The sequence below is a fragment of the Artibeus jamaicensis genome, unplaced genomic scaffold (assembly GCF_021234435.1).
Source record: "Artibeus jamaicensis isolate MK-2021 breed Jamaican fruit bat unplaced genomic scaffold, CSHL_Jam_final scaffold_754, whole genome shotgun sequence".
NCBI lineage: Eukaryota > Metazoa > Chordata > Mammalia > Chiroptera > Phyllostomidae > Artibeus > Artibeus jamaicensis.
In genome coordinates, this window is record NW_026522054.1 from 2,495,252 (window position 1) to 2,521,451 (window position 26,200).

Sequence of the window (26,200 nt, forward strand, 5' to 3'; positions counted from 1 at the left end):
AAACCACAGGGTGGACGGTCATTAACGCTCGCCCACCTACACAGCCTCCCACCGAAGCCCTCCCCCCGGGGGCACATGCATGCACACGTATCCCTGTACACACAAACGTAGGCACCCACACATGCTTGTGCCTACACGTTCCAGCAAGACCCCCAAAATGACGAGACTCTGGACCGAGCTGGCTGTTTCAGGTTCTTCTCGTCTGTGGAATGCCCCTACGTCCGAGTTCCCAGACTGCTACTATTCTGTCTCCCTTTGAGTCAACACCTGTGCCCCCCCATTTCTGCCCACCTCCCTTGTTCTGGCTCCCTACACACCACACTGAGGAACAGTTCAGAAACACAGCGGAGCTGGTCTGGAAAGAGCCCTTCATTGGGAAGGGAAGTGGCCAGGGACTGCTATTTTTATGTCTATTTTCCTAAGACCTCTGCGTCCCCTCTGTCAAGGGGTGACAAGGACTGCATCCTCCCCACAGGTTTCCGGTTTTATCCCGTTTTAGATCCACAGCAGCCAGGCTCTGCCTCTATCTGTCCGCCCCAGGGCCTGGGACAGGGCCCCGGTCTGAACGGGTTTCTGACAAGGACAATGTTCCTGCATTTATGAGCAATTTTTTAGGTTTTTTAAGTCATCTCGAATGTTCTTGGGGGCTACTGCTCCCACCTAGCACTGTCCCCTATCTCAGAGCAGCCCCGTAAGTGTAGAGGTTACAAGGGACACCATCTATGTGGCACTGGGCTTGGGCGTGGAAGGGGCTCTGTCTGCTACAGGAAGAGCCAGAGACAGTGTCCTGGGTGTTCAGATAACCGCCGTCGTCCTGAACAGCGACCCCCAGCTCACGGAAACCAGCCTACGGCATCCAGGCCCCACTGGCTTGAATGGCCTCTCCCACTCCCAATGTCCTAACTCTGAAGATGCAGGCCTGTGACCTGGGCCCATCCCATGAGGACCTGTTGGACTTATTCAGAGAATTCCAATTTTTTAGAACATCAGTAGCCTAACAGTTCTCCTTTTGTCCATCAAGTTCTCCCTGAGTCTGACGAAAGGCCATTCTTTAAAGCCAAGCTAGGAGGCCTCCAAGAAGGTGGTGGGTTGTCCCTGCTTGTACGTCCCAAGCGTGGGCCTTTGACATCTGCGGGAGACAGAGTGGCCCCTCAAATAGCTCCAGTCCTTCTGGGCCCATGGTAGGACTCGACACCCCTGCCCCCTTACAGTTAGTTAGGTGAGAACATTAGACTTGCTCAGTCAGCTATGAGCAGAAGTGATTCATGCTGCTTCTCTGAGATGAAGCTTTACAAGCCAGTCTGCCATTTGCCATACTCTCGTACCCTCTGCCATGGTGACCAGCACAGCTCCAAGAGTGGCTGCGCCATCAGCCTGGGACACAAGGTGAAGACAGCATGTAGCAGAGGCCATGGCTGACCCAGATCAGGTATGTAGCATGGGCAAGAGATAAACCTTTGACATCTTAAGCCACTGGTTGTGGGGCTGTTTGTTACTGCTGCACAACCTAGCCCATCCAGACTAACACCTTTGTCTAAAAGGAAGAATCGTATAGCTGCTGTGAGCCCAGCTACTGTTTGAAAGGAGGAAACAAAAAAACAGCATGAGAGAGGGAAGTGAAGGGCTCATAACAAACTGACACCCTTAAAGTTGCCTTGTTTTCTCATGCTATGGGGCTCCGTGCATGTGGGCCTTTTTGTCTTCCCAATGTGCCTTCCCTGTCTCTGCCTAGGTAGGTGAATTCCTTCCAAATCCACTGAGCACCATTTCTGAGATTCTTCTTCTTGTCAACCCCAGATAGAGTGGCATCTGTCCTGTGCTTCCTTCAGGAATTGGATGGACTTGTCACCTTAAACGCATGGATACTGCATTGTATCACTTACTACCTGGGAAGCAAGAATGAGTGGTGGTTATGGAGCATGCGCAAGGGCAGTGGGGTTTTTTTTGTATTTGTTTTTTTATTCTCACTTAAGGACATGCTTATTGAGAGAGAGGGGAAGCGAGGGAGAGAGAGGGGAAGAGAAACATCGATTGGCTGCCTCTTGCACACACCCCAACTGCAGACTGACTGGAGACTGAGCCCACAACCTAGGTACATGCCCTGACTGGGCATCAAACCCACGACCTAAGCCACATCAGCCAGGGCTAGAGCAGTGGTTTTCAACGGGGGCGAGTTGCCCCTCAGGGGCCATTTGGCCGTGTCTGAAGAGGTCTTTGGTTGTCATTCGGTTGTTACAACCATGAGGAGGTGCTACCACTCAAGGATGCTGCTGAACATCCTCCAGTGCACAGAACAGTCCCTAGACCAAAAATATACTGACAGTGGTCCATAGTGCCAAAGTCGAGAAACGCTGTTCTACGGTGAGAACGCCTGGATTCACATCCTGGTACTCATCCTGGTATTCCAGGCATGAAACTCCTCATTCAAGACCTACCACATAATAAGTGTGTAATAGATGTTAGATATTGGAACCTGCCTCCTCTTCTGCAGTGAAAAATCCGAGAAGGTAGGGACGAAGCTTTACTTAGTACAGATTTCTACGGGCCAGCATGGCTTTGATGTGGTCCGCGCACAGTGAAAGTGCGGGGACAGTACGAGTAAGGAGCCTGCCCTTTCCTGCAGCCTAGTGAGTGACAAGGGGCAGCTACAACCCTCCGCCTGGCGCCCAAAAGGCGAAATCTGTGCACTGAGCAAAACCTCTGCTAGTTTGTAGTGGGTGGCGTTTTGTTAGCTCTAGTTCATCGCAAATACAAGTCTAGTGACTCTTAGTTAACCAGAATATTTAAGAAATGAGATCAACACACACACCATCCTGGAAGAATGCGAGTTCACGGAAAATAAATTTCACAGCAGTGATGCTATCTGGAGAAGTGACTTGGATCCAAATGAACTGCTCGCCAAGAGCCTTATTACATTTCATGTATTCACCCTCAGACCACGCACAAATGTCAAATTTTAGTTGGAACCAAGAATGTAACAAGAGTTTTTATTTTTCTTTGAAGTCCACTGAGCGAGTTCAAACCAGAATCAAACCTAAGTTTCCAAAGCAGAAAAATATTCTGAACCAACCCATCCTGGGATTCAGCTACATCTTCGGTTTGGGCCCAATCAAAGGACCATCAAAATGTTCTGGAATATTCTAACGGCCCACAGGGACTGTGTGAAAAGCCTGTGACCATCTACCTTCACGAGACTATCTCCACTTCCCTGGGCTCAGGGGCCACATGGAAAACCCTCCTGCCCATTTTCCAAAAACCCTCTAAGTCCACAGAGAAAACAATTTCTTCTTTGTGACAACATGTCTGTACAAATGCACCAAAGGAGATTCTGCAAATGTTATACTTGATTATACCAAGGGAGAAACAACCATGCCTTTTCATTTCTGATGACTCACTGGAAGGAAGACTCAGGATGCTTATTTCATATACTGTGAAGTCCTGTGCACAGCAAGCAGAACACCAAACCCTCCAGCTGGTCCTGAAACTGGTAGTGATCCCAGGAACCCTCAAGACCACTTCCTGCTGCCTGTCCAAGACAGGAGGCAGAAGGAAAAAAAAATGTCAACCACCCTACCAAGCAGCCTAGGGTGAAAGGGTGGAATTCAGGTTGAAAGAGAAAAAATATTTCAATCAATACTGTCTTGGCAGTTTTAAGTTACATACATACTTTCCCTTTCTTCTTGATTGACGTAAGGGAAGTGTTTCTGGGACCTTCAGTGTGACCATGTTGCAAAACTCAAGTTGAAGCACAGGCCCTGCTACAGACACAGAGGGAAGCGGGAAGGGGCGCCACAGAGAAGGGGCCTGGGCCTGGCCCCAGCCCTTCCAGGGAGGCCCAGGGGGGCCAGGCAGGGTGGCAGCAGACACTCCACAGTTGTCCCTTTGCTCTTCTGTTTAGGCCCAGGCCCCACAACCCATAGGCGCCTTTCCTTAAATTCAGCACCTGTGAGTCAGCTGTGGTGGGATTCTGTGGAGCCACGGCTGCTGGGGGGTGGGGGGCGATGTGTGTATTGGGGGGAGCCAGCCCAGGGGAGGCCCAGAGGGTTGGGGCACAAAGGGACCTTGGAGATGACTAAGCACCCTCACCTGAAGCCCTGATGGGCAAAGCTCACATGGGCTGGGGGTAGCGGGTTATCCCCCAAGGTGTCTGACACCTGCCTGTGTTCTCACAGCACCTCTGTGGAATTATTTTTTCTAAGACGGATCATTTCAATGAAGTGGGTACAAAGATGGCAAATAAGTGCATAAAGATGTTCAGGGCACTGCTGGTGGGCATGTACAGCCACACAGTCACTCTGGCAACCAGTTCGGCAGTTTCTTAAAGAAACAGATAAATACGCAATGGCCATGCGATCCGGCAAGTACACTCCTGACTACTTAGCACCAAAAAAATTGAAAGCTTATGGTCACATGGAAACTTGTACATGAATGTTCATGGCAGCTTGGTTCATAATAGCCAAACACTGGAAATGACACAGATGTCCCCTCCTGAAAGGGACAGTTTCATCAGAATCTCAGATGACAAGGCTGAGGCGGAGTGATCCGAGCTCAAGCAAAAGAATCCCTGAGAATGTGGCGGTCACTCCACCTGGGACTGAACTTGCTCACCGTCCCACGTGGCAGTGCCATGCCACTCACATGGAGGCCACCTGGAAGATGTGGTGGCACTGTCCTGAGCCCCGCTAAAGAGAAGCCATGGGATTCTCAGAGTTCACACCTCTTACTCTCAGCTCAGCCCACTGAGCAATGCAGAGAAACTCTCTTCTTGTCGGTAAAGAACCCTGAGACGACCATCTATTGAAAGCCTGCGCCTCCTGCCCCCTGGTCCCTTTGGAATAAACTTTCTCCCTTTGCCCATCCAGTGTCTCCTAATGTAACTGACCCCTGCAGACGGGTAATGCAAGTTGATGCACTCAATTCCCGTGTAGGTGTTAATGTTATGTTTGAAATAGAAACCCACCACGGGCATTTACCTGGCTGGTTTAAAAGGGTCCAGAATGCCCGAGGGCTGCACAAAATAACCTAAGAAGTGAAGAGGCCCTGACGCTCTCTCTGGGCGGCCTACGGAAACTGGACAAGCACAGATCCACGCTCTCGCTCTCCACCTGCTGAGACCCACCCCACCCCCAGCCTGCAGGCAGCACTGACCCTCCCGCTCCCTGCTGGAGGAGGGAGGTGGGGTCCCCAGGCCCCGGCTGCAGGACAAAGGACCGAATGCCCTCCCCACCCCTCTCTCTGCGGTCAGGGGCTCACTGCCCAGCTCTGTCTGCAGCGGTGAGGAGCTTTAACCTTCCGTTGCCCCTCTGGGTCAGGAGTTCTCCGCTTTCCTCTCTGCCAGGCCTGGGGCTGCCAGACAGGTCCAGAGGCTCAGTCCTCTGTGGTTCCCTGTCTCCCGAGTCTGTGTTTTTGTACAAAGACCCATTCATTTAGAAGGAAAAGAATCCTCTCTCAGTTCTGTGAATAGAAAACTGATCTTGACCAGACTAAAACGCTTACTCCGGGGCAACTATGTGAAGACAGTTCCCTTGCCCATCCCCCGTTGCCCCAAAGTAAAATGTCCAAGGCAACAAGCCACCTAACTCCTTCAGCCACCCCCAAGGCCAGGGTTCAGAGTCCCCCTCGGTCCCCCATCTTCCTCTGCCTTCAGTGCAATTAGTCCCCATCCTCCTAAAGCGGGAGCCCAGAAACTCAGCCCCCCTCTGCACAGAGCTCCATCACCTTCCTCTGCTCTCCAGGTCCCAGGTGATGGATGACAGAGAGAGGGGGGTCCCAGCCTGTGCCCCTGGGACTGGCGGCCTCATCTGTGGGGTCCTCAGTCTGCTCAGTGTAAGAGGAGGGAAATAGCATGCCCCTTGCAAAAGCCCAATGAACCGATTTATGGCACGTGCCTGGCCCACATCCGATACTTGGAAATCATAGTTGCTGGTGTGTTATCACCCTGGTACAGTCTGGGACGGCTCAGCCTCCTTCACAGCCGCGGCACAGTGTAAGCGCGCCGAACGTCGGTGCCCTGACTCCCGGTGAGCTTCATAAGAAATATGGATGAGCCAGGCCCGCTCCACGCGTCCTGTGTACAACAGAATTCTTAAAACCTCACCTGGGGACTCGCATTTGCTCTTACAAAAACCTGGTCACGGGGAGGGGCATACTGAACTAGTTTCTGAAGTTCTGGAGATCTTTCCAAAGTCAGTGTCACACATCCACAAACTACACGCAGAGGCCAGGCGAATGGTCCCCAGCAATGCGTCACCCGGAACACTCAGGGCACTTCCCTCGGGGTGACCCACATCCACCCCTAGGGCCCCTGCCACTCCTGGTGAGACGGGCTCTCCTGCCTTCCCCTGGGGATGTGGTATTTGAGGCCAAGGGTGCCAGGCCAGGAAGTCCAGGCCAGTCTACAATGCCAAGGAAAGGGTGCCAGGCAGCGCCTCTGGGCCTGCAGGACCATGCCAGCTTCTCGGCGGGAGCCAGCGGCACGAAGGGACCCTCGGACGGGGCAGGCTGACCTGACGTGCAGTGTGACACCACAGGGCAAACAGCACCCAGACGCTGCTGCCTATGGCTTTGGTCCGGGAGCGAAACTAATTGCCTCCTGTGAGTATTTCCAGGCTGGGGCAATAAGAGAGTTGCTGTCCCGCACACGCCCCATTCACACCGCCTCTGAGGTCAAGCTCGCCACAGGCTAACGAGTTCTTTCGGTGGTTTCGTGCCTCCCGGATGTCAGCCCCTCTATTCTCCCAAAGGGCAGGAGGAGTCTGGAGCCTGGAGGAGACGTTAGCATAGGTGAAGCCTGAGACCCAAATCTCCGGAAGGGCGTGTGGCCCAAAACTGCCCCAAGAAGGAACCCTGTGCTCAGTGCTCAGACACCTAAGAGCCACATCGGGGTGCCAGAAGGTGAGGCATTCACCTGGGGACTTGCATTTGCTCTTACAAACCTCATCTGGGGACTCACAGGTGTCCCCAGGGGTTAACACCACAGGCTGCCCGCCCTGTACCACAGCCAAGAAGGAAAGAGGGATTTCCACGTCACACATCAAATGCCTAGCAAAGTAGAAGCCCGTGTTTGGCAGGCAGGGTGCCCAATACTGCGATGATGTCTGGCCGGGATACACAGCCTAGGTGCTCTGGGGGAACCTGTCCCCAGCTGATCCCACTTCTTGTCGGACTGCACCGGGTCCCCCTGGCCTTCCTAGGTATGTGTGGGGTCGATGCAGATGGGCCCAGCCTCCTGAGTGGGTCTTCCCTGCACACCACCATCCCAGCCCTGAGGAACAGTGCAGAAGACAGAGTCTGGCCAGGGGTCCCGGCAGCTCAGGTCAGCGCAAGGGCAGAGAGTGGGGCGGGCAAAGTGGGCTCCAGAGACTCCCCACACCCAGCCTGGCCTTCGGGCCTAAGTGGGGCGTGCAGTGAAAGAAAGCATCTCTCTAATCCAGGGAGATCCCGTTTTCGTAAACACGTGTCCAGCCCGGACCAGATACAGCACAGGGAAGCGATGCCGGCCAGTAAGTCACACACACATTCAGGGTCCCCCTGGCAAGAAGAGCCACAGCTGTACAAAGCCGTGGTGACATACAGATATTTCATTGTCCCTCTTAGGAGGCACGGTGACTCTGACGACAGAGGAGTCGGGAGCAAGGAGAAGGGATGGAGACTTCCACGCCACCCCCTCCAAAAGCCGGGCCTTCTGTGCCTGCCCCATGACCTCAGCCAGTTTCCACCTCTAAAACAGAACAGAGGCTGGGGCACGGGTAGAGTTGGGGGGGGTGGTGTAACCTGACACCCCTCACAGCAGCTGAATACAGTGGATTGTTTTTAAGTTCAAGTTCTGAGCCCTGGTAACAAAGTGAGGCCTCTCCTGCAACTGAGAAACCTCCTTGGAAAAACAAATCCTGCTGCCTGTTTTGTCATCATCGGGGACATGGAGCGGCACGGGGATGAGGTAACTCAGTAATGGCAAGTTGGTGTAACAACCAGGAAGGGGGGGCGCCGGGACAGGGGGTTCCCTCCATCCAAGCCTGCTCTGTGCCAGGTACTTGGGCTGCATGATCTCATTTCATATTCGTAATAGCCCATGAGAGAGGGTCATTATCCTCAGGTTAGAGGCAAGGAAACTCGGGCTCAGAGACGTGGGTCCCTGCCAAGGTCTGGGATCAAGGGAGGGTGTGAATTCAGGTCTGGCTGGTTCCAGCCCCCCTCTCCAGTGGACAGAGCCCCTCCCTACTTCGCTCATCAGAACAATCCTACTCTGGCACATTCCTCCTACGAAACTCAGTGTGCGACCCCTCTTGTTCTTCGAGGTGAAGAAGGCCACCAGCATGCGAGACTCCCCCAGGTACCACCCTTCACTGTCACAGGAACAAAGAGAATGGCGGAAGCTGGGGGCTCAGTTAGCACGCTGAGGAACGACAGCAAGGTGGCCTTGGACGTCCGTGCAGTTTAGTTCCTGTTTATCGGGCACCGAGAATGTCCGCACACTGTCCTAGGCACCTCACACGTTACTGTATTTAAGGCTCACAACCTTAAGGCAGGTAGTAGTCGTCCCATTTTACAGATGTTGAAACTGAGGGGCAGAAAGGTAGGGCATTTCTCCAGGGTCACACAGTCAGGAAGTGGTAGAGTTCACATTCGAACCCAGGACTGTTGTGACTCCACACCAGGGCCCTCCCCTCCAAAAGCTGGGGCTCATAAACACCTACTGACCCTCTCCAGTTGGGGTGGTGGAGGTGCATCTCCTGAGGCCCTATTTTAGCCTCACAAGAGCACATTGTCAGGGCAGTTATGCAGGCGCTGACCCTTTGTCAGCAGAGTACCAATTTGTGTGGACTTCAGTGCAGGGCACAAAGGTTTGGGGGTGGTGGGAGGGAGCTGCCCTCTTTCTTTCCAACCTCCCAGAGTCTTTGGATCCAGAATAACCCTTAGTCTGGCCTTTACGCAGGCCTGCGAGGCCTTTACACAGACTCCTTCTCCAACGGCTGTTGCCCAAACTTAATTCCTCTTTCCTGTTCTGCGGTGCACACTGAAGCTCCCCGCATGTCACAGGCCAACACCGATCCATTATTTATTAACTCATCTTTAATGAATGTGCTTGTTTAATGGCTATACAGCTTGTCCTTGAGTTTTGCAAATCTCAAATATGTCTGTTGGCAGCAGCTCGGCTTAGAAGGCAGGGCCCCAAGGACAGGAACAGCATCAATTAAGCCATTCTCTTCGGCACCAGTATGTGCGGACAGAGGTGGTAGATAAGTGCCTGCTGTTTGGGCAGCCACCGAGGTCAAGTCCACTTCGCAATGTGGGCGGCCTCCAGAACAGAGGTCCGGCTGTGTGCAGAGGTTTCCGGGCCCAGCCATGCTCAGAAAGTGCCCGGGATGCATTTGCTGAATGTCGTGTCTGCTTGGAAAGCTCGTGACTTTGCTGGATCCCTCTCTTTCACTTCCCAGGACACAGAGAAGAAAACCACCACATGGTATAGGAGGAATCAATGCTCCCATTAAATGTTCTCAAGCCCTAGGTGGAATGCAGTATCCTCTCAATGATTCAGAGGCTGAGAGCCCCATTCCAGAAACATCAGACCCCTGCTTTGCGGCTCCCTGCTGGCTCGCTCCATTCTTCCCTCCTGGCCATCATTTGCACCCCCACCTACGAGTTAGCAAACCACAGGGGCAGGAAGCTTCGTCCACAGTCCACACTGGTCGAGATGGTCCCCGAGGCAGGAGGAGGCTATGCTGAACTGAGGAAGTGGGACCAGGACGGAATCCAGAAATGTCTGTCGACGTGCCCCTGCTCCCACCCACACTGTGCCATCCGTGTCAGGACGGGCCCCTCTGTGCACACGGAGACTGCTTCTGACACAGTTCTTACCAACGTCCCTTTCACCAGAGCCGACATGGGGCCACCCTGCATGAGTGCAGTGCTTGTCCTGGTCCATCCTCTTCTGGAAAGCTTTGAAAAGCAACATCAGAGCACTCATAATGAAAACTACTTTGGCCCTGGACAGCGTGGCTCAGTTTGGCCATCCCATGACCAAAAGGCCACAGGTTTGCCTAGGTTTCGGGTCTGGTCCCCAGTGGTCTGGGTGGGCACATACAACCTCCAGTCCGGGCGTGTTGGGTTGTTGAGGGGACAGGGGGCAAACCGATCACTGTTTCTCTCATCTGTGTTTCTCTCTCTCCCTTCTTCTCTCTTTAAAAGCAATGAAGAAATGTCCTCAGGAGAAGATAAAAAAAAATACATATTCTCTCAAAAGGACTCTACAAAGACTATCTCATTCCAGACCCCCAAAGACCTCATCTAGTAGGAAGACTTCAGAATATACCCATTTTACAGATGGAGAAATCAAAGCCTATAGAGACCAAATCTGGGAGTCGGCAGTCTTCCCAGCTCATTGCATTCCTAGAGTACGCCCAGCAGAGTTCTTGGGGGAGACCCAGAGTCTCCTAAATTGCTTGGAATTATCCAAATGCTCAGTACTCAGGAGTACTATGACCATGCCAATGATGTCAAAGAGGAGGGAAAGATTCCAATGGTCTCATACAGGCTGAACTATCAATTACAACACATTCAAAAGGTCCCCTGCGTTAGCCAACTTTGTTATCTGTAAGAGTTTCAACAGTTTCTCAAACCCTAACGCTGTCTTCCTAATCTCCCAGCTTTTACACCCAGCAAGGGAGTTCCCTACCCTCGGCTCAGCAATCAGGGTCTCAGGATTTGCTGTCCCAACCAAACCTCCCAGCCATTTTTTTTAAACTATTGGCTTTGGTAGGATTTTCCACTTGACATTGTGATGACTGTTTATCTCATTGTCGTACACAGGCCCTTTCAGTTTCCTGCTAATAGATTCAGGTTAGATAAGAATTACAGAAGTGATACTCCCGAGTTCCTCTCCCTGCCTCAGCCCCTGTCCTGTCCCCACAGTTCTGGGGCATGCTTTATTAAATGTACTCTATAGATAGCTAATTTGCAAAAAAAGAAAACAGTACACAGCCACCCTCGGCAGGGGATTGGACGAACACCCCCTCCTACCAGAAGCACGCAACAGGAGATCCTGCTGAATTACAGTCTGCGACTCTGTCACCAATTGCCATAGAAAAGGAGAAAACAAATTGAGCTGAGCCTGGAAAGAATGTCAGTGAAATGGGAAAAACACTTGGTGGGAACTGCCCGGGGGTACAGTGACCTCTCCTGTAATTGTCCAGGTCCTGCCGACTCCCAACATACCAGGAGGGACTGCAGATTGGGCTGGTGGATGGCCAGTCACCAGGGAGTCAAATCCCTCTGCCCTGTGGCAGGCTGAATACTCCCCAGAGTGTCTGAAAATATTAAGTGCTGGTAATAGAAAATGTATTACAGCTTCTTCTTGGAAAACAGTACAATCAGTTTATTCATTCTGATTAAATGGATTGGGGGGGATGCAGAATGCAGAGAATCTCTTAAGATGGGGTAAAAACAAAAACAAAAAAACCACACCAATGTCAATGCCCAAAAACCAGATGCAAAAGTACCTAATTTCTGTGCTCTGATGCATAAAGACCAATTTTATAAATGTGAGCAGATGGCCCGCCCTTTTGGAAGCATTTTCCTTGGCCAGGATGAGACCATACCCTGCATCATTAATACTTATTATCATTTCTGGGTTACGCAAACCCTCATCTTAGTCACCAGGTCAACGGAAATAATCTCAATGTCTTTGTTTCAGATGCTGTATCGCTAGATTTTCCCTTTCCACCCAGAATCTTACCACAAAAGTAAAATGCTAGATGAACAGGATAACAGTGAACTTCATGAGGGAGGATCTTCTTTAGTCGAAAATTAACCATGACCACCTTGTGTGGAGTGCAAAGTTCTTTTACGTATTCGGAGACACAGAAATAAGAACCTATGTTCCTCCCTCCACCGCACCCCCCGGTTAAAACATGGTACATAAATAGGAACTGGAGGGGCTCATTCTGCTTGCTTACTGTCTGTTGCTTCTACTTTTTGGTTACTTATGAAGATTCTCCACTGGTTGGGAACAAAACAAGTAAAAAATTTCAGGAAATGAAAAAAAAATGTAGTACCTATTGACTAGGAGCCTTTTGTTGAATGGACTTCCACTGAGGGAGAGCCAGTCAATAAAATAAAGCTCAGTGGAGGGGAAAGACCGAGTTTTTAACAGTGACTTAATGAAAATGCTGGGCAACATGCCACACAAGTTAGTCAATACCCTGTGTGCTGGCTTACCAGTAAACCGATGATGGTGATGATGATGATGACAAGTCATTACTCATCAGAGAAAGTTTGCGAGGCCCTGCCTTCAAGTATGAAACAACAGCATGGTCTTCTACGTATAAACTCTGCAAAAAGGTGTCAGCATCGACCTCATTCCTTGAGGCCTGTATACAGTGCATGCTTCTGCTGCAAGCTATGTGCCCATAGGTCTCTTTGATTTCCAGCCTTAAAATAATCCTCAACCCAGCCACGGAGCACAGAGAAATAAGACCTGCAAACAGGTTAGATAGAAGGGAAGGCCAGCCTTGCCCTCAGCATTCCACGAAAGACACTTCGTGAAACTGCGGTTCCACAACAGCCTGTGCTGGGCGTACCAGTCTGGGAGAAATTTAATTTCACTCCAGCCTTTTTGGCTGAGACAGAATCATCTTCCATGACTGTACTGGGATGAAAGCGGGACCTAGAAATCCTAGGGTGACTACAGAGTGTTTCTTCTGAGGGGCCTGAGAAATTTTCGGGACAGACACTGCCTTACCAATACTCACGCTGTCTCCCAACCCCACCTTGACCAACATTTCTGGATCCTCTGTTGTGAGCCAGGAGCTGTGCTAGGTACTTATATACGCATTGTACCACTGAACTCTCACCACCCCTGAAGTCATACCTACTCTCCCTATTTTTTCAGAGGCCTTGCATGCCACATGCAGACTGGGATTTCACCCCAAGTCTCTTACACCCAAGTCCATCACCCTTACCCCTATGGGTCAAGGTCACAGGAATAAGCAATGAGCTTGCTTGCCTCTTCCAGATGGTTCAACATTTCTTTTTTTGTCATTATTGTGTTTATTTAGTGAACACCATTTATTTTTTCACTTTTAAGCATTTTTTATTTAATTATTGTTCAAGTACAGTTTTATATCTTTTAAAACATTTTTAATTTAATTATTGTTCAAGTAGTTTTCTTTTACTCCCATCCCAGCCCACCCCCCCCAGGGCTCCCCACCTCCCTCCCATTTCCACCCCCCTTAGCTATTGTCCCTGTGTCCTTTATACTTGTTCCTCTGAATCCCTCCCCTTTTCCCCCTTAAATTCCCTCCCCTCTCCACTCTGGTCACTGTCCCTCTGTTCTCTATTTCAGTGTGTTTATTTTTATTTTGCTTGCTTGTTTGTTTTGTTGTTTAGCTTCCTGTTAAAGGTGTGATCATATGGTATTTATCTTTCAACCCCTGGCCTATTTCACTCAGCATAATGCCTTCCAGTTCCATCCATGCTGTTGCAAAGGGTAGGAGCTCCTTCTTTCTTTCTGCTGCATAGAATTCCATTGTGTATATGTACCATAATTTTTTGATCCATTCATTTACTGATGGGCACCTAGGTTGCTTCCAGCTCTTGGCTATTGTAAATTGTGCTGCTATGAACATTGGGGTGCATAGGTTCTTTTGGATTGTGAACACCAATTTATTGATTTGAACCTTTACACACACACATATGCACACATTTCTTTTTTAAATTACATTTAATGATTATATTATTACAGTTGTCCTGAGTTTTACCCTTTTGTCCCCTCCCATCAAGCACCGCCCACTCCCTCAGGCAATCCCCACACCACTGTTCATGTCTATACGTCATAAGTATAAGTTCTTTAGCTACTCCATTTCCTATGCTGTACTGCCATCCCCATGGCCATTCTGTAACTACCTATTTGTACTTCTCAATCCCCTCACCTCTTCACCCATTCCCCAGCAACCCCCTCCCATCTGGCAACCATCAAAATGCTCTCCATATCCATGATTCTGTCTGTTATTCTTGTTTGCTGTTTGTTTTTTAGATTCGATTGTTAATAAATATGTATTTTTTGCCATTTTATCATTCATAGTTTTGATCTGCTTTTTCTTAAATAAGTCCCTTTAACATTTCATATAATCATGGTTTGGTGATGCTGAACTCCTTTAGTTTTTTTCTTGTCTGGGAAGCTCTTTATCTGCCCTCCAACTCTAAATGACAGCTTTGTTGGGTAGAGCAATCTTGGCTGTAGGTCCCTGCTTTTCATGACCTTGAATATTTTTTGCCAGTCCCTTCTAGCCTGCAAAGTTTCTTTTGCGAAATCAGCTGACAGTCTTATGGGAACTCTTTTCTCTTGTTGCTTTGAAGATTCTCTCTTTATCTTTAACCTTTGGCATTTTAATTATGATGTGTCTTGGAGTGGGTTTGGGACTCTGTGCTTCCTGGACTTGCATGTCTATTTCCTTCACCAAATTAGGAAAGTTTTCTTTTACTACTTTTTCAAATAGATTTCCAATTTCTTGCTCTTTCTTTTCTCCTTCTGGCTCCCCTCTGATGCAAATGTTGGACCTCTTGAAGTTCTCCCAGAGGCTATTGTTACTTTCCTCATTTTTTAAAAATTTTTTCTTCTTGTTCTGATAGGGTTTTGTTTTGTTTTTGGTTCTTAATGTTGCAAATCATTCATTTGATTCTCAGCTTCATTCACTCTATTGTTTCCCTGTAAATTGTTTTCCATTTCAATGACCGTATCCTTTGTTTCTGACTCAATCTGGTTTATGCTGTTGAGGTCCTCACTAAGCTCCTTGAACATTCTTTTAACCAGTGGTTTGAATGCTGCATCAAGTAAGATTGCTTATTTCCGTTTCATTTAGCTCCTTTTCTGGAGTTTCGATCTGTTCTTTCATTTGGGCCATGTTTCTATGTCCTCTTGTTTTGGCAGCCTCCTTGTGTTTGATTCTGTGGATTAGGTACCGCTGCATTGACTCCATGTCTTGGTCGTGTGGCCTAATGTAGTAGGTGTCCTGTGGGGTCCAGTGGCACAGCCTCTCTATCATCCAAGCTAAATACTCAAGGTGCACCCTTTGTGTGGGTTGAGTACACCTTCCTCTTGTAATTGAGCCTTGGTTGCTGTTGGCAAATCAGTGGGAGGGATTCACCCAGGCCAGTCAGCTGCAAGGCCTGGCTGTGACCACTGACCACCAACATCCGCCCTCCATGGAGGATCGGCTGTGCAGGGGGGCAGGGTGGTGGTGCTGTGACATGGTCTGTAGCTCTCCACTGGCCCTGGGGTTTCCTGGGTGGTGCAGGCAAAGGTCCACCTCCACCTGTGTTTTACCCGGGGCACCCTGCATAAGCTATAAAGCGGTCTGAGATGGCTGCTACTTGTGCTGGGCTTGGAGATTCCCAGGCACAGCTAAACTGTGAATCTAAGTTGGCTGCTGCCAGTGTTGGGCCTGGGGCTCACTGAAGCCAGCTGCTGCCTGTTTGATAGGATTTAGGAAGTTGTGCAGCATGAGCCAAGACCAGCCATTCAATGGAAAAGCAGTTTGGGTAGGCTGGTAAGTTTGGGTAAGTCTGGGGATCTCCAAGGCGGGTTACAGTGTTAGCCAGGTTGATGCAGTCTCAGATATGGCACTAGCTTATCGACTCCGTGGAGGGAGAGTTTAACAAAATGACAACAGCCTCTGCTGGCCTTGATGTCAGACACTTTAGTTTCTCCCTGTACACCACTGCTGCCTTTCAAGCTGCCACCCTGGTACTAGAGCTCAGAGGGAGTGAGCCTGAGTAAGTAAGTCTGTGTGGGTTCTTTAAGAGGAACTGATTGGGACTCCAGCAGTTTCTTCCACCCACTCAGTCCCTGCTGGTTTTTGCAGCCAGAAGTTGTTGGGACTTACCTTCCTGGCACTGGAACCCTGTGGGGATGGGACTCCTCACTCCCGAGATACCCCTCCCAAATTTTTAGCCATCACACATGAATGTGGGACCAGCCTGTTCAGCATTCATGCCCCCCCACCCCCACCAATCTGGATGGATGTGGTTTCTTTAATTCTGTTGTTGTCGTCATACTTCCATCCGACTAGATTTCTGAGGGTTCTGAGGGATGGTTGTTCTATATTTTAGCTGTAATTCTGAAGTGGTTGTGAGGAAAGGCGAGTCATGTCTGCCTACACCGCCATCTTGACTGGAAGTCCAGTTCAACATTTCTTTTATAGACAGATAATGAAATACTGCCTCTCATCTATCCCTTCATTCACTCGCCCATTCCTTTCACAAATGTTTTAAAAACATGTACTGTGTCTAAAGCCATGGTAGATCTCTCAAGGTGAATAAGAAGCTTATCCACTAATGAAGTTTTTTCAAGTGAAAATAATTAGATGCGGGTCCTGCGACTATATTGAATCCTTTCTAGACTTACTTTCCTCATCCGTAAAATGTGGATATTGGAAGAAATGAGCTCTCGAGCCTTTTCCAGACCCAAATTTATATTATGTCAATTATATAAGCTAAAGAAAAGTCTTGTTATTTTTTTAAATAGCAAAAACAGAGACCTAACTACCTAATGAGATCATATACATTTATGGTGTCTTTCAGCCGAGAAGACCTGACTTGTCTTTAAAATAACAGTCCCACCCCTGGAAAAAATGAATGACCAGGTGTCCAGAAGGACCACAGTGAGACTCAAGGTTGGTGGCAGAAACAGAGCAGGTCAAGTTTGATGTGACCAGGTCAGTGGCTGCTTCCAGACCTCAGGGTGGCCTCCATAGTCAGGTGGCCTGGACCCCTGGTCTGGGGGAGGCTGTAATTCTGGGCGTTTCCTCTCCACAATGTTGAGAGCACCTATGACACCACCGTCCTCGGAAGAACTGCATCTAACAAAATCCCAAGCATCCAGATAACAAAATGGCAGCTGGCATGCCAAATAAGGGCTTTTCGTATTTCCAAGGAATTCACAATTAGTTTTGGTGTGACTTCGTACCCAATGAGCTCCCCTGACTCGTGAAAATTATATTTGTGCCCTTTCAACCTAGTCGGGAAGAGGATCATGGCCAGCACACTGGTCACGGATCTGAGGGCACAGTGGGCATAACCTCTGACATCAGGGTCTCATGTCCTACCAGCCTTCCACAGTGAAGGTGTGACTGCAACAGGACTTAGGATAGTTTCGGAGTTCACTCAAGTTCCTGCTGATTACCTGAAGTCTACCAAGTTTTTTCTATCAAAGACATAAAGTTCTTTCCAATAAATACTTAAAAAAATTCTACCTGTAGGTAACAAAGTCGAAATCTGACAAAATAAAATAAGCCTAAACAATGTTATCAAGGCTCCTAGGAATATAAATAAACTACACAGAACTAATCTAATCTGTAACTACAAGAAACAGATACGTGCCAACAAAATCAGAACTGTGACTCTGAGGCGATTCAGCACTTAAAAACAAAAGTCCTGAAAATGATTTACCTTGTACCTGAAATACATTTTTGTCAAAGCAGCAACTGACTGGTTTTATATGTTCTTCTTATAAAACCGAAAGGCGAGGTGGCTCTCGAGCTGTGTTTTTGCAATGCCTGACCCTCGGTCTCTCTTTTTCTCTACACTCCGCACCTGTTTGAAAGACTTTCTGGCTGGCCGACTTACTTTTATCTTTGATACAAAACAGAAGACCTTTGAACTGATGTTTTGGCTTTGTGTCGGCAAAGCCTCAGTTTCCAAACTGAAATATCCGAGGAGGCCAAAGCCCTCAAGTAACAGCATTTTTCTACTTTTCGGGTTAGTGTCCTGGCATGCAGCCAGCACTGCCTCTACCATTGGTCTAATTAATAATGAGAATCTTGGGTATCATGCTAATGATTTTTTTTAATGACAATTTTTTCAACGTGAAATTACAAAGAACCAATCTTCCAGTAAAGAGAGAGAAGAGAAGCCAATCAATGAATGGCTCCGAAGTAAAAGGACAAAATTAAATGTGCCCAGTTTCGGCCGCAGTGCCTGAAGTCCGTACCAAAGGAGTCTTGTCACACTTCCTGACACCCTAAAGGGTTACATACACCAAGTTTTAAATCAAATATCTAGAATTATATAGTCACAGAAAGTCAGAGCTAGACAGGTACCCTTTATCAGATCGCCCTCATCCAAAAGTCACATTTTAAAAGGAGGAAACTGAGCCAAGAGAATAGAGACCAGGAATGTGTCCTTGAGTCCCTTTGGCTCTCTGAGTCTTGTTTTTTCTTTTGTCCCTACACAGATTCGAGTTAACACCCAGATCCTCACATCAATGACCCAGGGTCCTCCCAGATCTGGACGGTATGGAAGCCTTGCCAGAAAGATCCTCTCCATACCCAACAAAGAGGAAGGGGGCCTCATCTCAAGAACTGCATGTTCAACCTGAACTCGGACCCCACCTCCAGATCTGGGCCCTCAACGTTCTCATCCAGAAAGGAATTTTCTACTTCAAAGTCCTCACCACTACACTCATTTTTAAAAAGTAATCCTCGAAGGCTTTTAAATTTTAATTCGGCTTGCCCACAAATAAAAATTTTATACTTTGCAAAACCACATACAACCCTTATAAACTGTTTGAAGTTTTTAGTACATGGATGAGTTAGTTTTTCACTAAACGAAGACAACAAAGGTGGGAATTAGACTTGTCGGGGTGATCGCTTTGCAAGTTATACAAATGTCTACTCACTATGTTGTTCCCCCCAAAATAACATAATATTGTACATCAACCACAACTGAAAAAAAATTAAAAAGACCACAAAACTAGTCCATAGGAAAGCAAAACAAAAACAAAAAATGAAACAAAATTCTGGTGGCCCTTAAAACTAGTAAGCACCAAAAAGCCAAAGATTTTGTACTACACTTCTTTATATATTCACCACCCTCCACCTCACGGCTAACTTGGCCAACGTTTTGTTTTTTGGGGTTTTTTTTTTTGCACCCAGAAGTGATAGCACAATTCTGAAACAAATCAATAAAATCTTTTTAAAGTGACATGCACACATATTTGAATACAGCGCTTTAAGCCTGGTGTGTCAATGGCTGAGATACGAGAACACCACCCTTGCTCAGTACAACCTGCTTCTGTTCAGACCCCAGTGAAGAATAAATGTGCCCAAATTCAAGCCACGGAACGCAACACGTATAATAATTTCTTCCGAGTAAATTTCAAGCATCTAACCCTTTACAAACAGACATCAGGTGCAAACACTTGGAACGTTCTACTTCGGGGACAGATGTATCTATCGGGCTCATCAGAAGCCACAACAGACAAGGCCTGAAGCACTTTGGGTGTTTCTGAGAGGTCCTTACAGCCAGCTCCTTCCCATGGAAGCAAATGAGGAGAGTGGGTCCTTCCCAGTAAAAAGGCCTTTGCTGCTTTGCATAATCTAAGCGGCGAAGTAATCTTCAGAGTACACTTGCAAACCCCTTGCTTTTTCACTGTGTTTTTCACTGGAGGGGCGCCCTCTGGATTTCTCTGCACACAGGCTCTGGGACTCCCAAATGTGACGAGCCACGGGGTGACCCGACAGGAGGAGGGCTGAGAAGGCAGCCAGCGTCAGGCTCCTCCGGGCTGTCACCAGGGCCTGTGCACAGCATCACACACCATTAGTCATTCCCCTGCAGCATGTCCCTGTCACACAGGCACGAAAGGTTTAACTGTCGGGAAAGGCTGAGCAGCATTAAACCCCCCGAGGGTCAGGGGTTGGGAAGCTGAACGTGCCGTTTCAGCTTCTGGGTATGTGTGTGTGTGAGGGTGGACATGTGTGAGCTGTGTGAATGCATGTGAGCGTGTGTGCACCTGGAGTGCAACATAAAAACCAGCAGCAGGCCCTGACTGGTGTGGCTCAGTTGGCTGGGTGTCATACCACAAAGCAAAAGGTCACGGGTTCGATTCAGGGCACATGGCTGGGCTGTGGGTTCGATCCCCAGTCGGGGTGTGTATGAGAGGCAACCGATCATGTTTCTCACCCTCTTTTTCTCCATTCCGCCCTGTCTCTCTAAAAGTAAATAAATAAATGTTTAAAAACAAGCCACAAAGGTCCAAGGTAAGAACAGAGAGTTGGTGTTATAGTATGTCAGACAAAGCTGGCTCGGGTTTTATCTACAAAACACTGAAAAGCCCAGCCCAAAGGCCCAGCCAATCAAGATGTCTGGCTTTCTGCAGACGAAATATCAATATCAGGCAATCGAGGGGTTTTTGACCCAATGAACAGACATTACGGTGTCTCAAGGAAGTTTCCACCATCACAACCTGTACGAAATAAAACTTAGCTTCTCGTGCGAACACTCATCCCGAAGCTCAAACACCCCCGGGATCCCGTAATTTCCAGTTGACTGCCCACCCTCCTCCCACCCCCAACACCCACCATCCGCCTCATGTGATTCAGAGAACAAAGGTGTCAGGGGACTCTTCCCAGGCCCTGCCCCCCTCTGGGTGTCTGAAAACCCGTTTGAAGGTAGGAGGGAAGCTGGACAAAGGGCAGGCCTCCTTTCTACCTCGGGACCCGGTAGCTGCCTTGAAAACACCCCTCTGGCCTCTGGGTTTCTCGGTCAGCTTCCCTCTGACACAGGAAAAATAATGAGCATCGTCTGTCACTGTTTAGCTCTCCTTTGTCTCACTTCCAGGTAAGAGCCCTTTTCAAACATTGAGAGACACACACTGTTTTGAGAACGAGCCAATAGGAGCCACGAATCCACCACTAGAAAGGGTGGATGGAAAGCTGGAGGACAAGTTAAGGCATCTTGGCTGTGCCGGTGATGCTTCCCAGTTTGGAAAGCAAATGAGAGGGGTGAACAGAGGACCATCCCCTTCATGGAGCCTTTAATTGTAGGCAAGAAGGCAGAGAAAGCTGGGCCCCATCTCCAGGGAGAAACACTTTCCACCTGTCCTTTATCACCATCCTCTTCCAGGCAGACCGTCCCTCCTCTCCAGGTGGTGCGCCCAGGCCTGAGGCCCTGTCCTGGCCCCAGAATGCCAGGCTGACTGGGGCATGTTTGCCTCCTCATCAACAACAGAAAGTGGAGTTCCAGGGGAAAAAAAAATGCCTGGCCTTCAAACACCCAGACTGTGATATTTGAAGTGGGAGTGAGAGAGAAACATGCTTTCAGGTCCAAAATACCTTAGGCAAGGGTGCAGAGTAGCGATATAAAGTTCTCAGTTGCCGTGGTTTAAGTCATTGAGGTACAGTGAATACTACTGGATATTCTAGACGAAATCACGAGGCTCCCTGCTACAATGAGACGCAGACTTTCCCCAAGGCAGCACAGGAACCCCTTGTACTCGGGCTAGGAAATTCCCCAGCCTCTGGAAGAGCTAAGAGAAAGTCCAGACCTTTTCAGAAGCACTAGCTTCAACGCTTACGTCTTCCGTAAAACACTGAACATCCTAAGAGTGAAAACAGCCAAGGACTGAGATTAACCACAGTAGAAATAAACTCTTGTCCACAGCCACAGCCAGAATAAGAGGTCAGTATGACGAAATCCACCTTGCACCAGTCACCCAGCATATCCATTAGGTGCCGTCTACTTTAAAGATATTACCCAGGTCCCTATCTGAAGCAATTCGACCTAGTAGAACATTCTGTGATTAAAGGAATGCAAAGCATGGTTTTCATTTCAATTTGTACAGCAAACTGTATGTATCTTTGTTATGCCAGCCCCACGAACACTGCAATGTCCTCACTTAGCTGACTGACGCTGAGCGGTTCTTCACCCCCTGACCCGCCACAACCACATCTGTAGGTTTTAGGACCCTGTCACGCCACCCATTTTCCTGAGTACAGAGGCTGAGTTAACTCAATGATGTGCTCATCAGTTTTCCTCTGCCCAGAAGAATCACAGAATTAAGTGGTTCCACCAGAGACAAAAGCTACCCTTGCAGCTCTGTTCACACTTGGCGGAGATGAATCAGGACGGTTGTGGTAACAGTCACGAATATCATCCTAAGAAGTGAGTGGTGACCTACCAGAGGTACCATCAACATGGTTTTCTAAGATGTACACGGAAATAGGCATTGAAGAAACTTGTGTTCGCTGCCCAAGCCACAAAGCGCATGTTCAGCAAACACACCTGGAGAGAACAGCAAGTTGTGACTGTCCCAGGGTCCCCCCCTCAGAGTCTTCATGACTCAGTAGAAAGTCAGAAGAATGGGGGGACACATAGAGCATGAAAGCATTTCCAGAGAAATCTCAGGGCAAGACTTACCACTCTGGGCTTCTGCTGGTCCAGGGTATGGAGGAAGGCAGAGTTGGGGTCCAGGCAGCGCTCAGGGTCACTGGAGATGTCCTCTTCTGAGTCATCATAGGAGGAGGAGAAGCCAGTGGAGGAGGCAGAGGAAGAAGACAGCTTCCTCAGGGGAAGGCTGCCCAGCGGGCTGCCCTGGGTCTCCTCCAAGACCCCGTCCTCCTGGGCGCCCATGTCTGTAATGATCACTGCAGGTATATTGCTGGGGCTGCAGGCCTCCCTCGGAGAAGCCTTGTCCCTCTGATCTGGGGAGAGCAGCTCTAGGCTGGGGTGGGTGACTCTGTCCTTTGGTGGGCTTCCCCAGGTCCCCTGGGATTGTGCCCCAGTGCGACACGTCCAGGCCAGAGAGGCTTCCTCCATGGGGCCCAGGCAAACCCTGGGGCTCCCAGGCTGCACACCCAGCCCGTCCCGGAGAAGGCACTGAGGTTCCTTCACATCTTTTGCTGCTTCCCAACAGGGCAAAGGTTCCAGCATTCTGCTAGTGGGAATTCCCGCCTCCGCCTCCCCTGCACCTGGCTGTGCTGAGCAGCTGCCCCCACGCAAGCCCAGTGTTGCAGATTCTTCATCCACTCTGTTGGAGCGCTGTGGCCGCTTCTCCACCACTGCGGCCACACTGCGGGTCCCCTCGGGCCCTACAGAGCCCCAGTCTCCTGATGGCCTGAACCAGTTCTGGGCCTCAGCGGGCTTTGAGCTTTGCGCCTCCACAGTCCTTTCCTCTGGCCTTCCACCCGATTCGGGCTCCGGGGAGTCTTGCAAGCCACTGGGCAGATTTCCTTTCCCCACCTTCCCAGGGGGATCCACAGGGCTCGGCCCCCCTTTCTCAGGGGCTGGTCTTGTCTCACTGCCCAGAAACTGCCCCTGACTCTCCAGCAGGGCTGGGGGATGTACACCCAAGAGCTCCCGGGGCCGCTCAAACAGCTCACCGAGCGCAGGGTCGTATGGATGGTGCGGCCCAATGGATGTAGCTCTAGCTGCCACTTCTGTGGCCATCACAGAGTTTGCTCCAACAAGCCCTGAGGAAGGAGCTTGGCAGCTCAGAGTCCCGGAAGGAGGGGAGACCCTTTTGTCGATTTCCACAGCTACGGGTGAGCAACACTGGGGTCTGGCTGGGACCCCCTCCTCAATTGTCACGGAAGCGGATGAACCCTGAGCCCCCGATCCCGACAGGGAGTCCAAGCAGGGAAAAGGTGCCGCTCCCTCCTTGTCCTGGGAGAGGCTTGGGCGGGGCGCCCCAGCGCTCCTCTGGAAGTCGGCTTCTGAGGTGTCTGGACATTGCTCCCCCCAGGACTTGGTCCTCCGTTCCTCGCTCTGAGCCAGGACCCTTCCTGGGGGCTGACTGCTGCTGCGGAAGGGACACGGGGAGGGTGAACGCGCCCTGCCCAGACGCGGGCTACGGGGTGCTTGAATGGCAGAACTCTGCGCCTGGATGTGAGCCTCGAACATGCCCACTTTCTGGTTCACCTGTACGTTCTGCAACTCGCGCTGCAGGATTCGCAGCTTCCTCTGGGCCTCCTCTGGCCCTGGAGGGGAAAGGGGACCGGTGGCCACCACCTGCTGCCCGTCCCCTCTCAGGCGACCCGCCCAATTCGGGCTGCCCACGCTGCTGCTGCTGCTGCCGCCACTGCCGCTGCTGCTATTCAGCCTGCGCCGGCCACTCCGCCAGCCCCCGGGGCTCCCGGGATCCTCAGGCGACAACGACTCGGTTGGGGGGAAGAGGAAAGAGGAGCTTCTCCCGGGGCTGAAAACGCTGCCGGGGCTCAACACGGCGCTCCCCGGCGGCGGGGGTGTCTCGCTGCTGCCGGCCCGTGGGGCGCCGCCGCTCTTCACCGGGTTGGCGCTATTCATGATCACCAGGCTGTTGAGCGCGTAGCAGTACACAGCCATAGTACTGGGTCCCGCGCTGCCCGGCGCCGCCGCGGCTCCCGCTCCGGCTCGGCCGCCCGCGCCTCGTCCTCCCGCGGCTCCCGGCTCAGCCCCGCAGGCCCGGCGGCCGCCGCTCTGCGCACAGACGTAGTGGCATGGCTCGGGCGGCGGGCGAGGGGCAAGACCTCGGGCTCAGCCCCCGCCCAAAGCTCCATAAACAACAGCGCCGCTGTGGAGACACAAGGAGAAACGTCAGGACACTAGAGGGCTGGTGTGGGGGAGAGGGGAGCGAACGACTCGACCTGAGAAACCCCCAATCTGTCGGGTGCCACTGGGTGTCTCACCTACAGACCGGGCACACGAACCCTCGCTGCGTCAGTGGCCAGCGCGGTGGTGGGTGTGCCCTTCCCAAGTGCGTTCCCACCCCACACCCTGGGTTTTGATGCGTATGGGGCTGTGTTCAAGTTCCAAATTCTAAGACTCGTCTCCGGAGCCACGCGGATGGGCTGGGGACGATGCAGAACTACTCGGTGCCGAAGTGTGCTGCGTGCATGGCGTGGCTGCCTCCGCGAGTGTGGACACCCATCCGCCCTCTTCGGGTCTTCGGCCTGAGCAAAAAGTGGTTATATTGGGCCCAACGGGCCTCGCCGACCCCTGGACTTCAGGATCTCCCCATCCCAGCCTCCGGTCACCCGGGACCGACTCAGACGGAACCTGGGCGGGGGCTGCCTTCCCCATGCCGGGTCTGGGGGGACCCCGCGTGCCTGAGGTTCACCTTCCCCACCCTGGCCTTGGGACTCTGTTTCTCCGCCTACGATGGTCTGGGCGCGCGACGGGGCCTCAACCAAGGCGTTTTTCAGCACCGGCTCTGCCGCCTGTCCTCAAACAAGTGTGTTTTGTGAGTGTGGGCGCGCCTGCGCGCGCCCGCGAGCACCCGTACCGGAACCAATACTCGCTGCCCACCGCCGTAGCCCCCCGCGGAGGGGCGTGTGGGCGTGTGGGCGTGTGTGTGTGTGTGTGTGTGTGTGTGTGTGTCTGCGCGCGGACAGCGAGTCAGCCTCCGCACCCCCTGTGCGGGAGGACACAGCCGTCCTGCCGGCTCCGGGACCCCAGCCCACTCCGGGGAACTCGAGGGCGTGCGTGGCTGCAGCCGCGCGGGAGCCGCGGCTCTGCAAACCTCCCGGGGGCCGGTATAGAAAGCCACAGGCAGCGCGGCCAAGCAGCAGGGCTTCTCCGCATCCTGGGCAGCCTCGCCCAGAGCCCGTGGAGCCACCAGGCCGCCCGCGCCTGGGACGCCTGCAGCACGCCCGCCCGGGAAGGCGGCGCGCAGCCCGCGGCCTGGAAGGCGAGCGGGAGGACCACCGACAACTCGCCTCTCCCCGCTCTCCCCGCACCCAGACTCCGCGCCACCCTTCCAAACCAAACCCCTTTCCCGGCCTCCCCAGCCCGCCTCTGTGCGCGTTTTCAAAACCCGGAACGTTCAGATTCTCCTCAGAAATGGAAGTGAAGGGAAACGGCTCAGAACCCAGAGCCCGTAAAAAAGCCGCCAAACTTACCTGCAGTTTCTCAGATTCCCGGGTCCTGTGCAGACTACATGGCCCAACAACAAGATGGCTTTAAAAGTTACAAAGCTCAGAAATGATTTCCTCCCCGAGCGATGGGAGACAGAAGAGTGCGAAAGAAAGAAACTCGCTCCTGGGCTGGGACCCGGCGATCTCGGCGGCGGCGGCGCAGAGTCGGCCAGCACTCCCTTCTCGGCTTCGGAGATACCAGCCCTGTCGGTGTCCGCTGAGGGCTACTTCAGTGTTTGTTCAATATGCGATTAAAAAAAAAAGTTGAGGCGGGGTTGGGGGGGGCGGTGGAGGGAGGAGGGTGATAGGCGGGGGTTTGGGGGAGGAAAGCAGGAAGGAAGTTGTGAGCCTGTCTGGGGTTGAACTCAGCGGAACAAGTTTTTCTTTTCTTCTTTTTTTTTTTTTTTTTTTCTATTGCTTGGCAAGACCGAGGGAGGGAAACACTTAAAAAAAAAAAGTTTCCATTGTTAGCTAACCAAAAAAAAAAAAAAACCTTTTAACTTTTGCGGGTTAAAGATATACGATCCTTTTTTCCA

At 51.0% G+C, this 26,200-nt stretch overlaps 1 protein-coding gene across 1 annotated transcript in view; it reads right to left on the minus strand.

Annotated features, from left to right (window-relative positions):
- The window catches only part of ITPKB (inositol-trisphosphate 3-kinase B), a 93,933-nt gene extending 67,996 nt beyond the window's left edge, over positions 1-25,937 (minus strand). Inside the window, exons 1-2 of the mRNA XM_037138812.2 lie at positions 25,650-25,937; positions 22,192-24,322 (exon numbers count right to left, since the gene is read on the minus strand). Coding sequence (XP_036994707.2) covers positions 22,192-24,114 — 1,923 coding nt within the window. The 5' untranslated portion in view covers positions 24,115-24,322; positions 25,650-25,937. The remainder of the gene's footprint in view (positions 1-22,191; positions 24,323-25,649) is intronic.
- Between the last annotated feature and the right edge of the window lie 263 nt (positions 25,938-26,200).